General features: G+C 39.6%; 1 protein-coding gene, 1 non-coding gene and 1 pseudogene across 2 annotated transcripts in view; 1 reads left to right on the plus strand and 2 right to left on the minus strand.

Moving 5' to 3' along the window:
* The window catches only part of HSD17B12 (hydroxysteroid 17-beta dehydrogenase 12), a 171573-nt gene that overhangs the window by 16658 nt on the left and 138290 nt on the right, over window positions 1–16625 (minus strand). The window contains exons 7-8 of the mRNA XM_025878361.2: window positions 10383–10417; window positions 1253–1334 (exon numbers count right to left, since the gene is read on the minus strand). Of these exons, the coding sequence (XP_025734146.1) occupies window positions 1253–1334; window positions 10383–10417 (117 nt within the window). The remainder of the gene's footprint in view (window positions 1–1252; window positions 1335–10382; window positions 10418–16625) is intronic.
* Window positions 4251–6045, plus strand: LOC112829047 (non-selective voltage-gated ion channel VDAC1-like; annotated as a pseudogene).
* LOC112829848 (U6 spliceosomal RNA) lies at window positions 14908–15011 on the minus strand. Its single transcript, XR_003209764.1, has one exon. It is a non-coding gene; the product is annotated as a U6 spliceosomal RNA (small nuclear RNA).

Here is a 16625-nt window from a genome sequence, read left to right on the forward strand (position 1 = left end):
GTAATGTGAAGAGGTGAATGGTGATATTGTATAGAATTATGACATCTTACAGAGAGTTCTAGAAAATCCTTGCTTCACTCTAGAGTGACAATAAATACCAATGAATTCTGAATAACGTGGCAAAATACACTCTCACCTCGGCTATCTTGTACCTACTATGTGTATTTATGTCCTGACTGGCGGCAAATTCGTCCACTTAGCTCTGCAGAGTTGGAACTTTTGCTGGATGAAGGCGACTCATTCATGAACCAAATCCCCCATCGCTAACACCATGTTCTGATCAACAGAGCTGACTGACCTAGGCCAGCTCTCTACGGAAAGCACAAAATCAGGCATACCTCGTTTCCTTGCATTTTGCCTTACCTCACTTCACACAGATGGTGTTCTTTACAAAACGGAAGGTTTGTGGCAGCCCTGCATCAAGCAAGTCTATCGACACCATTTTTCCAACAGCATATGCTCACTTCTTGTCTCTGTGTCATATTTTGGCAATTCTCGTAATATTTCAAGTTTTTGTTATTATATTTGTTATGGTGATCTGTGTTCAGTGATTACCACATGTTGAAAGCTCAGATGACAGCATTTTTAGGCAATAAAGTATTTTTTAATTAAAATAGGTACATTGCTTTTCTAGACATAATGCTACTGCACACTTAGTAGACTACAGTATAGTGTGAACATTAACTTTTTATTTTTACGTTGACCCTAGTGTAAATCTTTTTTTTTAAATAAAGATCTTTTTCTAAAAAGATTTTATTTACTTATTTCACAGAGAGAGAGACAGTGAGAGAAGGAACATAAGCAGGGGGAGTGGGAGAGGGAGAAGCAGACTCCCCGCCGAGCAGGGAGCCCGATGTGGGGCTCGATCCCAGGACCCTGGGATCATGACCTGAGCCGAAGGCAGACGCTTAATGACTGAGCCACCCAGGCGCCCCATGTTAACCCTAGTGTTAAACATAACTTTTATATACACCAGGAAACCAAACCACTCATTTGATTTACTTTATTGTTGATATTCGCGCTACTGTGGGGGTCTGGAACCAAGCCTATAATAACTCCGAGGTATGCCTGTATCGGTTTTAAAACCAGTTGACTACTAGGAGAATAAAGCATCTGTGGATCTGAGATCTTGCTGCCCCATTCCTTTCCTTCCCAGTCCATTTGAAAACAGCCAACAAGAGAACTCCAAGAAGCCTCTATGCCTATTTCTCGTCATTCTTATTCTGACATGATTTACTAAAAAAGTGTTCACCTTGGTTGCACAGTAGATGGCCAACAGTGGAACTGGGGCTATGCCACTGGCAGAGGAAATGTTCAGAATTGCCCCTTTAGATCTAGAAAGGAAAATGCACCAAGTAAACAGAATGAAATCATAGACACAACGGCTTGTAAATTACAGTTCGCGACATAGAATTATTTTAAACAGAAGAACATTGCTGTTTTTCTAACACACACATCTCCCCTCACCTTTCATCAGCACATGATACCCTTGGTCAGTGAATGAGGCATAACTCAATCAACTAAAAATAGCCCTTGACTGCAATTAGCTCATTTCTGTTTTAGTAATGTGGGGCATGACTGGATCAGAGCTACAGTCTCCTCCAGCTGATCTCTCCTGTTGGAGGTCTTCTCTGGCCACCTCACCAAGAATCCTCGGTCTTAGAAATACTCTCATAATCCTTGCATGTCTTTATTTTGGCCTGCCAGCACATACTACCTTGCTGTAGTATTTAATCATTGCATATGTATAAATGTTTTTCTCCCTCAACAAAACCCTAAGCTTCTGCACACCTCGTCTTACAGTTTTCCTCAAAATCCCCTGCACAGTCCTGAGCACGTAACGGGTACTTAATAAAACCTCCTGGCGATGCGTGAATGGTTATGTTCTGCCCTCCTACTTCCTCCAGGTTGTAGATGTTCAGTCACAAAACAAAGAGCTGACTATAAAATTTTGTGACTCTATAGGAGATCAAACCATATTCTTTGCCAAAAGGCCAAGCTCAATTTCTACTGTAACTTCTGGAGACTACTGAAAGCCCGAAGTCAGAAAGTTACCAGGAATTACTCATTTTACTAAAAAATGAAAAAAAATTTTTTTTAAGATTTATTTATTTGAGAGAGCGAGAATGAGAGAGAGAGAGAGTACATGAGGGGGGGGAGGGTCAGAGGGAGAAGCAGGCTCCTCGCCGAGCAGGGAGCCCGATGAGGGACTCGATCCCGGGACTCCAGGATCATGACCTGAGCGGAAGATAAATAAATAGTTGTCAGCAAGCATATACAGGTGGGCAAAGTATGGAATTAGGGTTTTAGGAATTTTCAACAGAATTAAAAGCCAACTCTTCCCTCCTCAAATCCATTCTTCTCAGGGTAGTGGGTGGGGTGTCAGTCCCCTTCAGCTACTGCAAGCGACCCTACCTACCTCCTGTCCTCCAGGTGAGGCTCCTTTCCTTCCACTCAGCTTCCCCTTGTTCTTTTTCTGAATTTACCCTCCCCCAAGACCTTTTTTTTTTCAGTATTTTTTTTTAAAAAGACTATGTAGATCCATTTTATGCAAAATAATAAAAGAAACATGATTAAATGGAATCTAAGTTATTTTAGACATAAATCTGAAAAAAAATAATCCCCAAAGGTAACCCAGTCCATCTGTCAGCTTCTAGGCGAGATGCCACTTCAACTATCAAACAGAAGTCTGGACCCTCAGCTTACTGTGTCCCTGGAAACAAGTTGTTGTCTTTTGTTATTATTTTTTAACCCAAGTCCTTACTAGTAATACACACGTTCTAAGCAGTGAAATCTTGGGTCATCAAAATCAAATCTCAAATTTAAAAATGTTATATTGGGGTTTTAAAGAAAGTTGGAAATATTTAGTCAATGCATTGATTATATCATTCTTGTATGTTTTGCTTGTATCTCAGAGACAGAAAAGGCTTTTGTTTTTAAATATTGGTAAAGGAGTACGGTGTCTATCAGGAGTTAGGACCCAATCACTCTAAGGCAAAAACTAGTAATTAGGAATGAATATCTAAGATTTTGATTTTATCTGTATTTGTGAGAAACTCCTCAGATCAAAATGGACAAAAGCTACTTTTGTTACTAGAGACTTTTAATAGAGTATTAATTTATGATGTTTAAAATTTCTCTATCTTTTTAGGGTGTTGAAAATGTTCTCAAATTAGATTGTGGGGATGGTTGCACAGCTTGGTGAACACACTGGAAACCACCAAATTGTACACTTTACATGGGTGGATTTTATGGTATGTGAAATATATCTCAATAAACCTGTAAAAGACAGAAAGAGAGAAGTGTATTTATGATATATTATAAAGTGTCACGTTTAAGCTCAGAGCAGATCCCATCACATGAAAGCTAAGAGAGCTATGGTATCTTCTGCAACACAGAATGCTTTCTGAGAAGTAACCCCAAATCTGGACAAGTTGCACCCCCTTTCTAAGCCCTATGTATTCTTGTGGCTTTAGGTAGCATTTTATTTTAACCTCTTCTCGTGTAATCAGGAATTGCTATGGCCTCACTCATTTGGAGCAAATGAAGAAAAAGCTAGTTTAGAGTAGTTGTAGATGATAATGTTCTTCACAGAAGCTGTAATATATCGCTGCTGGTTTTATCAGCAGGATTATGTGCTCCATTGTACTCAGTTTGGCAGGGGGTTACATGTGCCCTTGAATAAAAATCTTAACATTTTTAATTTCATTCCTCACAAATGAAATGCACTTTAAAAGTCTTTTAAAATTAAAGTTTAATGTTATCAAATGCATTTTAAAAATGAAATCCTGATCTTACCAAAACTCACTCTTAAAACTTCACTCACCAAATCAATGATTTCAATACAGGAAAATTTATTTAAAGACAATAAAAACTTCTTTCCCATTTTCAAAAATAATAGACCAATAATCAAATATGTCACAATTATGCAGGTATGCTCCTTTAATTGTTTACCCCTTGAGGCAACTAAGATCTTTGTTTCTCAAATATTCTACCCCAATTCAAATTTCTAGGAGGTAGAGTCAGTTGGAATTAGTGAAAAGTCAGAATTTGAGGGAACGTTATTCAAACAAAGTATTTGTACTCGAGAATACATTAAACAAACCCAAGACCAACAAAGTCTAAAGCAAGAACACACTAGACCTGAGGAAATAAAAGGAGAGCATTTATAATTGTATCATAATGACAACAGAGAAACACCTGTACTACAAAAACTCTGTGCCAACAAGAAGCACACATATTTGGTTCCTCTCGCTGCAGCCCCCGCGGTAGCAGCCGCTGAGCCCGCCGCCACCGCCCCTGAGCAGAAGATGGCTGTGCCTCCCACGTATGCTGATCTTGGCTAATCTGCCAGGGATGTCTTCACCAAGGGTTATGGATTTGGCTTAATAAAACTTGACTTGAAAACAAAATCTGAGAATGGACTGGAATTTACGAGCTCAGGTTCAGCCAACACTGTGAGACCACCAAAGTGACGGGCAGTCTGGAAACCAAGTACAGATGGACCGAACATGGTCTGATGTTTACAGAGAAATGGAACACTGACAACACACTAGGCACAGAGATCACTGTGGAAGATCAGCTTGCACGTGGACTAAAGCTGACCTTTGATTCATCCTTCTCACCAAACACAGGGAAAAAAAATGCTAAAATCAAGACAAGGTATAAGCGGGAGCACATCAACCTGGGCTGTGACGTGGATTTTGACATTGCCGGTCCTTCAGTCCGGGGTGCTGTGGTGCTGGGATATGAAGGCTGGCTGGCTGGCTACCAGATGAATTTTGAGACTGCAAAGTCTCGAGTGACCCAGAGCAACTTTGTGGTTGGCTACAAGACTGACGAATTCCAGCTCCACACTAATGTAAACGATGGGACAGAATTTGGTGGCTCCATTTATCAGAAGGTGAACAAGAAGTTAGAGACCGCTGTCAATCTGGCCTGGACAGCAGGAAATAGTAACACTCGCTTTGGAATAGCAGCCAAGTATCAGATCGACCCTGAAGCCTGCTTCTCGGCTAAAGTGAACAACTCCAGCCTGATAGGTTTAGGATACACTCAGACCCTAAAGCCAGGTATCAAACTGACCCTATCCACTCCGCTGGATGGCAAGAATGTCAATGCTGGCGGCCACAAGCTTGGTCTAGGACTGGAATTTCAGGCATAAATGAATACTGTACAGTCATTTAATTTTAAACTATTTTGAGCCTAGCTACCTTCAGAATTTAGCTACCTTCAGAATTTAGTGTACCTTTTAATGTTGTATGTCTGGGATGCAAGTATTGCTAAGTATCATGTTAGACCTCCAGGTTAAAGATGATTCAGCTTTAAGGTGTTACCCTTTCAGAGGTACAGAAGAAACCCAAGTCCATGAAAAGTTCTTTCAGCTGTAGACTTGGGGGGAGCTTGGTGGCCCCTCCAGAGAGTTCAGGTTTCTTTTTTATCTAGAAATGGCTGCAAATGGAAGCTGATAATTTATAGGCACTTTGTTAATTGGTATGGAGTACATGAATGAAATTATGACTTCCTGAGAATTGAACTGGGTTTCCTACCTGAAGGAAGGAGAGACTCACTGATGGTGTGTATAAACCCATCTGAAAGAGACTTTTTTAGACAGATTTTCCTGACCTGTTTCCACCCCAGTCCATCACCTCTTTTACAACAAAAGTAGTCTGCAGGCTGTGGTAGCTGTTTCTTTTGTCCCATTTTGGGGTAGAGAAGATGGATGTGATGAAGCCACTAATTCAGGACTTAATTCCCTCTCATGTTGTGGTTTTCTGCCCCTGCACCAGAGTATGAAATAGCTTCTAAAAGTCGCAGCTCTGCGCTGGGAAGAGTCTCTGTGACTGTAATCACATTGTGACAACACTCGGAATCTAAATTGGACTTGTTCTATTCTTGCCACTTGGTTTATTTTTTAGCCGTTTAATGGGTACATTTTAGAGTCTTCCATTTTGTGTGGAATTAGATCCTCCCCTTCAAATGCTGTAATTAACATCACTTAAAGTAAAACTTGAATAATATATTGAAACCTCAAAAAAAAAAAAAAAAAGAAGCACACATATTTGTCTAGCAAAAACCTTCCTCCCACTCCCACACACACAACAGCACAGAATTCTCTTTCTCTCCAAGGATAATAATATTCAACTTAGTTTTGTCTGAATCATAAACAACACGCTGGTGGAACTGTCTTAATCCTTGTACTGTATACAGTATCTATTCTTCATGTAGAGATGGGGATGAACATTTGGGACTGTGAGGCACAAAGGACTCGTCTTTAAAATCAACTACTTTGTCTGGCTCTAATCCTCCATCTAAGCGGAATTAGTGACGTCAAACCAGTTTCCATGGCAGAGCCAGACTCATGACAGCTGTTATATCAAGCAGAAGGACAAAATGGGCTGCACTTAATTGCACACGAAAACAAACATAAAACCGAACCTTAGTTAATCTCTCATTTTTCCGGGGACTTGGGGAATAATTCTAAGATTGGAAGGTACATTAACAATATTTGCCGAAGTTCCATAATGAAGACTCATGTTGCTCATACTTCAGCACACTTCCCAGCCTGTTATGACAAATATCCAAATAAACAAGTCAAGTAATATTTTCTGTGATAGAACATTCTTAATTCATCACACTGCTTACTTGCTAACAGCCACACCATGGTGTCTCAGTGGTACAAATTACTGAGGATCTACCAGAACTAAAATACTGCAAAAACAAAGCAGAAGACATCACTGCTGATAAGGAAGCACCTTTTCATAGAAACATATTCTCTTCAATTACTAGACCTCTTACAAGCCAACATTAAACTCATCCAACCCTATAAAATTCAGTATCTGGTATTTATAGTTTCCTGTAGCTATGCTTTCTGGTAGAATTCCCTCAGACCTGTGGAAACCCCATCCTGACACTTTCCTTAATTGTCACCTGGATAAAAAAATTGCCAGGCCTTTATTTTCCCATAAATGCCCTTGCTATTCCATCAGACTGCTGCAGTATCCTTGTCACAGCTCTGTAAAAATACTATTGTCATAAAGGAAGTGATAGGTCTCCTTTGAATAAGTCACTGATTTCTGCCTTCCTCGGGAACCTCAGCACTGCCCCGTGATGCCGGGGAGGGAGATGGGGAGGTGTAAGTGCTCCCGTGAAGGACTGGAACACAGGGTCAACTCCGATGTGGGCAGCTAACTGTATACAGAGTTTGATGGCAGATAAGGGAGGTTGTGCAGAAAACACTCCATGATGATTTTTCCTATTTCCATTTCTTATCAGAGAGTGCATAAGTGGGTTCCTGGAGGGTCATTACTTTTTTTTTTTAAGCTTAAATATAACACTGAAATTGGTACAGACAATTCTCTAACAGACTCTCAAGAAGACTGAGAAACGTATCAAACATAGTTCTATGTCAGAAAAGAATCCTGGAACAGAGTGGTCAGACATATAATTAGAACCAGCAATCCAAATACATTATACAAATCCTGCTTTGCTGAAGGAAGTTTGCAAACATTTCCCACATGAAAGAGAACTGCCTGCCCTAAAACACCATAACATGTCATAATTCCACCTTAAGCAATACAGTATGAAAGGGGCTATTTTTAGCTTTTCCACGGTTGTTATGGCAACCACCTCCTGGCTCCAGCTGTACACAATGTTTATAATTCCAGAGAAGTGGAAAGAGCAAGTTTCCTCTATAATGTAATTATGCACTTTCAACTTCTGTGGCAATAATACCTTAGTTTAATTACAGATACTTGTTTAGTGATAGTTGGCTTTAGGCTACCGTTCTAGAGGGTTTAGAAAATCTCATACATCAGAGATAGAATCAGTGAAAGGGGAACAACAACAACAACAACAACAAAGGATCTTTATAAAGGACTCTGCTTGACTCAATGGAAATACGACTCCTATGGAAACCAACCATAGAAAATATGCCATTTAAGGATGGTATAAAGGGCAGGCTATAATAAAATCACTTATCATGTGTAAGGAAGAAGGCTTTCAGATGATCGGTTACAGTGTTTCCTCTCCTCTTGGGCACACAGCTAATGACATTTCTGGCCTCCTGTGCAGTTAGTGGTAGCGACTGAGTTCTGGACAACAGGCTGTTGGCAGAAGTGATGTATACCACTTCCAGGCCTGGCCCATGACACCTCCCATAAAATCATCCTTATTCTCTCTTCCCTCCTGCTAGCCGGATGCAGAAAACGCAGCGGGGAGTTGCGAGGTCCAAGGGGAGAACAGCCCCTAGCTGGAAGGGGCCTGAGATCCCTGAATGACTGGGCATAGCACAGTCCTGACCACTGGCCCGCACTGGCTGTGCATCAGGAGGAAAAGGGTCAACCTTTAGAGTGCTAAGCCACAGAGATCTTGGGATGGTCTCTTAGAGCAGTAAGCTTACCTTAATTAATACAACTAGTAACTCTTAACTCGAGCGGACTTCGCTGTTCCCTTTCCTAACCAAAAGTACGGATTCGTAAAGTCCACTTATATTTCTTACTAGTTCTTAGCAAGTGCCACAATCACCCTCATGGTGTCAGTTTCAGTCCATAGCCTATGATGGCTTTTCACCAGATCATTTCTCAACTTTAGTTTAAAATCAACTTGATTTCCTAAAGGCAAAGATCCAGTTCATCTTCTGTATACCCCATGATAAACTCTACTCAGTGAGTGCCGGCTGAATGAATGGATCCTCTTCTTGGCATTGTTTTTATCTAATGCTCCAGCTAGAACTGAGATCATGGCTGCTAGGTCTCTAAATATAGGAGTGAAGTTCCTGGCACCCTATGTCTGTATCATTTACTAATTATGAAGCTTCATGGCACTCAATCTCTTTGGAACTCACTTTCTATCAAATGTGGGGGGCTGGTTTCAATTAATTAAAGTACTAACATTCCATGACTATTTAAATCCATTATGATCTGCAAGATTACTTCACAACTGTCATCTCTTTTGATATGGTTTTCACCAACCACTTAAAAATTCCTTTTCCAACATTTCTGTGGTTTATAAGTATTTTGTTTTTAATGGATGGACTTACTGTCCTGAATTAGTACAAGTCACTGGCAGATATCAAAACTGGATTAAGGTGATGGCCAAAATTTCATCCCTCCTGGGTTCTACCCTGTCAGCCCCAATTCTCTGTAATCTCTTAGGGTTCTGTCTGGTTAGACCACTGTCTGTTCACTTCCATATCTGACCATCAGGGGCACACTCCCACTATCAACCAACACGAAGCAGTCTGAGGGTTTAAAGGGAAATTTTACTAAAGGAACTGAAATATACCAAACTTCATATAAAATGGAATTACAAACAAAAACTGTGAAGAAGCAGTTTCTCCACAAGTCTCTGTAGATGCCAAACAAAATGGATTCCTAACCTCGTTTCCTCCTCCGTTACAATGGTGGAAGGCTATCAAAGATAAATGAGTTAACACACATCAAGTCCTCAATACAACACTTGGCACGTAATAGGTTCTCAATAAACATTAGCTGTTAACCCTGCCCGAAGCTGGTCATAGAGGTTTCTTCACAGAAGTAGGGTCTTTGGGCTCTGCCCTTTCCGAAGCTGTGATTCCTTTGGATCTCTTCCAAACTCAAAGCTGTTTTGCAGAGGAAGGATGACTGTGAAGCCCTAAATTTAGCAAACGATCAAGCTAGCTCAAGATGCAAGCCCAGATCTTTTCAACAGGTTTCTTTTGAAAGCCTAGACATCATTCAGGCTTTTCCAAGGGAGAAACAGAGCTTAATTACAATTTTACACTTCATGCTATTTCAAGAAGAAACTCTATGACACATTTCTCAATGAAAATGAAGACATCGAGCATATATCCTAGTGGAACCCAACTCAAATCAGAACACAAAGGGGGTTCCACGGTGTGGGTTTCTGCTCTAAGAGTGGGTCTGACATCTTACAACCATTTTATATATAACATGCCTAAGTTCCTCATATATCCATTCACCCGTTAAGAACTAAACAACTAGAAGATGGGGTCTTGCTTTGTGAAACTCCACTGATTTTAGTTCTGAGAGCATATAGCTTTAAGAAGGCATTCCCAGGAATACCCCAGGAACTCTATTTGCCCCCTCAGAATAGCAGGCAATTGAGTTGGTGATGGTGACTCAGGCAGACTTTTTAATCCTGATCTAAAGGAACCACCACAACCCTGGAGAGGGAAATAAAAAGGGAATCGAGTGGAAAAGGCCTCCACCACCGGATGATTCATGCTCCACTCTGTGACTTGCCAGGCACATTACTCTGTTGCTAAGACATGGAGGACAGGTTCATTAGTCACTTCAATGAATTTTGCAAAGAAAGGATTCTCCCTATAAATAATCATGAGCTCTGTCTCTCTAGTGTTTGTGTGTGAGCTCGTGACTCACCTTTCCACCATACCGGGCAGCACCAATCGTGTCATCTGCAAAAGAGAAAACAAAACATTCGTGATGGCTGAGGATACGGGTAACAGATAGAGTGGAGAGAAGCCACCCACTCAAAACAGAAGGGAATCACGAAACCACTCACCACTCTACAGACAGCACTTTATTTTATATACTCTATATAATTTGGCTGTGTCAAGAGTGCATAAAAAGGAATCAGATGAAATCACTGGAAGTAACACTGGAAATACTTTCAGTAAACTTGGCTAAAAGTGGCCTTGCCTGAAATGTAATACTGGCACAGAGATTTTCAAATAATTAAGGACTTAGAGTGAGCTCTAGTCTCCCAAAATGTACTCCTGGAAAGGGACATACATTATTAAAAGAAATATCTGTGAACCAAGATTACTTAAAATTTCTAATCTTAAGTGCTCAAACGATCTTTTCCTATCAAAAAAGCCTTTAGAAGAATGCCCTAAAGTGACAGGTTGGCAAATGTTAAGTGTATCTTCACATTTCATTTCCCTTGTTGGTCTAGCTGGCTGTGAGTAAAACCCATCCTTAAAGAAAGTTAAGGTTATCTGTGATCTCTCAAAACCAACAACAAAGAAAAATGACACCTGCATTTTCAAAGGGCCTTGTAATTGTTGATTAAATACATATAATAGAAGGCGCCTGGGTGGCTCAGTGGGTTAAGCGTCTGCCTTCAGCTCAGGTCATGATCCCCGGGTCCTAGAATCGAGCCCCACGTTGGGCTCCCCGCTCAGTGGGGAGTCTGCTTCTCCCTCTCCCTCTGCTCCCCTGTTCCTGCTCTCTCTTGCTATCTCAAAATAAATAACATCTTTAAAAAAGTACATATAATATGAGAGGAGTCTACTTCTAAACTCTGTTTTAAGATATTATTAACTAAGAAAAGTTAAGACATCCACTGGCTTAGTCAAGGCCACGTCTTAGTTAAGTACTGAGGTTAGAACATGAATTCTTGATTTGCAGGTATCATCAATTTTCTAAGAAGCAAATTCTGCCTTGTCACAGAAAAGTTGGCATGCATGCCAAACATAGGAATTTTAAGTGTTTTATCTTGAATACTACCATGTCTTAATGAAAACAGTACTCTGATGAGAAAATAAATTTTTTTCCTAGAAATATTTTGGAGAAAGAAAATGTATTCAGCTTTACCAAGGTAAAATCTGATATGCAGCACTCCCAACCCAGATGTCAAGCCAGGAGCTGCTGCATATACTTTTCCAGGATAAACAAGTTCAAACTGACACTGCATCATGAAAGGTAGACTGACACACTGTCAACTTCGAAACAGACAAAGAAGTGTCTTCAAAGCCCGGGGGAATCATGTCGACAGAAGTTTCTGGATTTGGCCGAATCTTCTGGCCAGATTAAAAAAAAAAAAAAGAAATCCTGAGAAAGAGTTTCGCCTAAAGCATTCCATATCTCCTTCCTTCTTACATACAAGTTTACATTTTTCATATTAAAGTCGTCCTCACAGAATGAGGGGCATGTGCTCTCTACATTCTGTAGCACAAGATGTGATCGGAAGTTACATATGCAATTTCTTGGTCATGGCCTTAAAGGAGATAAAAACACATGTCCTCCTCCTGGTCCCCGAGAAATGTGGTGGAAGGAGCTAAAACAACCTGCTTAAACCCCAAGATGAGAGCTGTGCGATAATGGGGGCAGAGCAACAAGATAAAGACAGGGGAACTACTATGCCAAACCTTGATTACCTACCCAGCTTTTTATCTGAGAGAAAAATACATTTCTATTTTAAGCCACTGCTAGGTCTCTGTTACAGCAGCCAAACCACGACTCTTAACTAATAAAATCAACCATCTGTGTTGACAAAAACCAAGCGATGGTAACATTTTAAGACTTAAAGATGAAATAATCCCCAAAGCAAACTCAATCAGAGATGATGCTGACAACTCACGTGGCTTCGGTATTTTACAATTTTTACAACATGGTCCTGTTTATTCTCTTTTCTAGGTTTGCTGACCCAATTCAGGATACGCCCACAGGGCCTCAAACCAAACCAGATGGAGCCAAGTCAGAGAAAAAGCTGATTTCAGAGCTGATCCTTTCAACACTGTAGTTACCTCCTCCCTTTTCAGATTAAGTAACTCTTTAAACTTGCTTACACGTTTCCTAAGATGTGCCTTTTTATGGGAACACACAGTAATTGCTCAATATATAGCCACTGAATGTTCAGGCAAGGATGGGACACAGTCAGGTCCAAGTTCAAACCCCAGCCCTTCCACTTACTGGTGCTATGACCTCAAGTTACTTCCTTCTCTGCAGAGTACGTATGGACTAAATAAAGAAGGCATCTACATTACGGGTTATTCTATTCTGAATCTCAAATGAGGTCATGTATACAATGGACCCAGCACAGAGCTCATCACACAGCAAGCCTCTGAAGAGAAACTGGCGTACCTCATTGCCAGCATGCACTATTCTTTCAGCATGCAGTGCCACTATGTATGTAGGCCTCCTTTAAGCATGTCGTGTCCGACACAGTTTAGAGCCAAAAATAATGACAAAGTTTGAGGTCATCAAGTTCAATCCCCAACACAAGTTTCTGGATAGTTCCATCAATATTGAAAAATACCTCAGTTGGGATGCTCTTGAGGTCATGGAATTATTCTAAAATTGGATTTAGTGATGATTATACAACTCTGAATTTGTTTACCATTTAATTATATAAAGTGGATGATTTTTATGGTTTATAAATTAGCCTTCAATGAAGTTAATTTTTTTAATATTTTTAAAGACTTTATTTATTTATTTGAGAGAGAGAAAGAGAAAGAGAGATCATGGGCAGGGCGAGAGGCAAAGGGAGAAGCCAACTCCCTGCTGAGCAGAGAGCCTGGAGCAGAGCTCAATTCCAGGATCCTGGGATCATGACCTGAGCCAAAGTCAGATGCTTAACCCACTGAGCTACCCAGGCGCCCTGAATGAAGTTTTAAAAAAAATCTTAATAATCATATGAATAAGTTAAAGAACTGGAATCACAAAATACAGTGGATGTTACTTTATCAAACCCAGGAGAAAAAAGAACTCTCAAAATGTTCTATGCATATCAACTTATGGCCAGAGCAACATGAAGTAATAAAGAGACATTCTTCTGTTTTATCGAGACCATGTTATATACTCGAACCTAGGCTGGCTGATAGGAGCTCACTACCTAGCCGGAGAACAGATGTACATACAAACAAATCATTATAAGACATATTAGGAGTGGTACAATAGAGGTAAGAACAGAGGGCACTAATACTTCGGAGAAAAACTAGTTATGTCTGGGGAGTCAGGTCTAGAGCTTCACAGATTATATTTCAGTTAAGTTCTGAGAGAATAAACAGGAATTCATCAGGCGGAAAAAATATTCTAGTAGAAGGAATAGAACACAAAAAGGCAAACAGCTGCAAGAAACTACAATGTATGCCATAGAAGTGATGCACTTACAAAAACCTTTTATTGAACGGAGCTTATATAGAAATTCATGTGCATCCTGTTACATATGTCATGCAATCTGCGGATCATACATCACGGGCAGTTTCCCATGCTAGCACAAACAGACGTACTTCAGGCATATTAACTGTTGTAGAGTATTTTATTGTAAGGATATATTATATGCATTCCTAGCAAAATCTGAAAACATTTTTTATTTAGCAAATTTCCTCAGGGGACCATAATGGTTAGCTAATGTAAGAGGTCCCCAAGCACTCCATGGAGAGAAGTGATCATTCAGTCCTCCAAGTCCTGAGACCACCAGAAACAGGGTAAAAAGACTGATGATAAACATGTTCTTGCCCAATGGCAGGGATGTGTGCCTGTACGCGCGCATGCACGCGCGTGTGTGTGCATGCATCTATACCAGGAAATGAGACTCATTAACTGAAGGGTAGCTAACTCTTCAGTTCACTGGGGTAGCCACTGACTGTTTGGCCCTCTTACACAAAAGGAAAGAAACGATGGGATTTGTAGGCAGCGATCAACCTGGAAAACTCCCAGGAAAGTCTACAAAATCTGTTGATGGATTCTTTTATTCTGATCAGGGATCTCAGAACTATATGACTATTATTAACAGTTGTGCAGAGTTGTAAAGTTCAATTCAGATTTTTTTCCAAGACGTAAATTTATACTCCTAAATATAATCCAGTAAGAAATATCACTTTAGCTGGGATATTGAAGAAATATAAATGCATGCATGGGAGCTATTTTTTCCCTTACACTGTGTGCATGTCATACATTAAATGTTTCCTTTCTGAATGGCAAAAAATTATCCACGATCAGAGACAAAATAAAACCCCATAAAATAGAATCTTACTTATAGCTAAACATTAAATATTTTCTGGATGGTCTTCGATGTATGGACATGTTCAAAATATATCCTTCCCCTCCCAGTTTAAGTAAGATATAAGTGACATATAACATTGTGTTAGTTTAAGCTGTGCAGCATAATAATATGATGTATGTATATACCGCAAAAGGATTACCACAATAAGCTAACATCAAAATTATGGAAAGCTGCATGCATTTCTGGGTCATCTTTGCATATGGGCCATGCTACTCTCCATTATCATTCCGATTTTAGTATATGTGCTACCGAAGCAGCACCAAAATTTATCCTTTATGCATATGAATTAACACTCAAGTTTAGGGGCACCTGGGTGGCTCAGTCAACTGAACGTCTAACTCTTAATTTTGGCTCAGGTCATGATCTCACGCTTGTGGCATCGAGCCCCATGCCAGGCTCCACACTCAGCGTGGAGTCTGCTTCTCCCTCTCCCTCTGCTCCTCCCCCTTCTTGCACACGCATGCTCCCCCACTCGCTCTTGCTCTCTTAAATAATCTTTAAAAAAACAACAACTCAAGAAGTTTAAGTAACTTAACACAAAGAGGAAGAAGCAGTGTCTTTGATGCCTAGCTATTAAAGGGCCAGAAATACTTGCCAGATGCCCAATGACCAAATAATCCATCAAGTCCTCTCATGAAAACTTTAAATTCTTTTGCATTGTTCATTTGCTTCTCCTTTTAAATTCTGGCTCTAAACTATTTCTCCTTGCCAAAGAATGGAACATCTTCTTTGATCTGTCAAATAATAACACTGAAAAGCCTGAGAAAAGTTAACTTGAAATCTGCATGCTTTTATAAACCTGATTAACATCTTCATCTATACTTAAATTCTCTTTTCTCCCAATCAGATTATAAGTCATCATAAATTCGGCTTCAAGCCTTCTTTGTTTGTGTATGTATATACAAATAATTCTTAAAATTCTATGCATAAGCAAAAAAAAATTCTATGCATATGCAGAGGCTTCACTATGTTCACATCAAATTAAATTCTCTTTGACATCAAGTTTTACATAGGATATTTTAACTAAGCTATTAGTTTCATTTTACTTTGTATGCATCGACTGGTATCTTCATATCTGGTTATTTATACCATATACCAAGCGTTTCTGTGAAATTTCACTATCTATCTGAACTCCATTTCACAGCTCACAAGCTGTTTCTGGAGTTAACTCAATATGCTAATTTTAGGCCATCCGCAGGTGATAATTGCTGTACCAGGAAATTTTTTGCTCCTCTTAAGATACTGCTAAAATAAGGTTACCATAACTTGTAAGTTCAGTGGCTAAGAATATTAGAAAAGTAGCAGTAAGCATGATTTCTAGACTTGTTTTCTTCCGTGTTGAAGTTGTTTCCAAAAGTGTACAGCAAACACTTTGAATTTAATTCTTTCCTAAAAAGTGATAAAAGTTGCTGCAGTAGTCTCTCTCCAACGAGAGCTTCAAATCTTTACAGAAAAAAACAAGTATTTCCTACTTATATTTTTAGTGACACAATCCTCACCACAAAAAAGTTCCAGAAGCCTAAAACCAAAGGGAGAAAGGTCAATATAATATTATATTGCACCTATATATTGCATCACTTTGTATGCAAGCTGGCCATAGCGTATACAAATATACCAAAATAAGTGAAAGTCTTTAGCAATAACAGCTCAATTTGGAATTCTTTCTGGGGATACCACATATTCAATTTCAAGAGTGAAGTATTTACTGGTATTTATTACCACAGCTGTATATATTCTGGCTGGAAAATAAATAAGAGGCTGATTTAGCTCATTAAAAAAAAAAAATAAAATCAGTATTATTAGATCATTTAGCTGAGATACCAGACTTAAAAATGCACTGGCTGGCCTAAAAAAAAAAAATCTCTGAAAATGTT

This window comes from Callorhinus ursinus, unplaced genomic scaffold, assembly GCF_003265705.2.
Source record: "Callorhinus ursinus isolate GAN/ISIS: 27379988/994484 unplaced genomic scaffold, GSC_fseal_2.0 scaffold21, whole genome shotgun sequence".
Taxonomy (NCBI): Eukaryota; Metazoa; Chordata; class Mammalia; order Carnivora; family Otariidae; genus Callorhinus; species Callorhinus ursinus.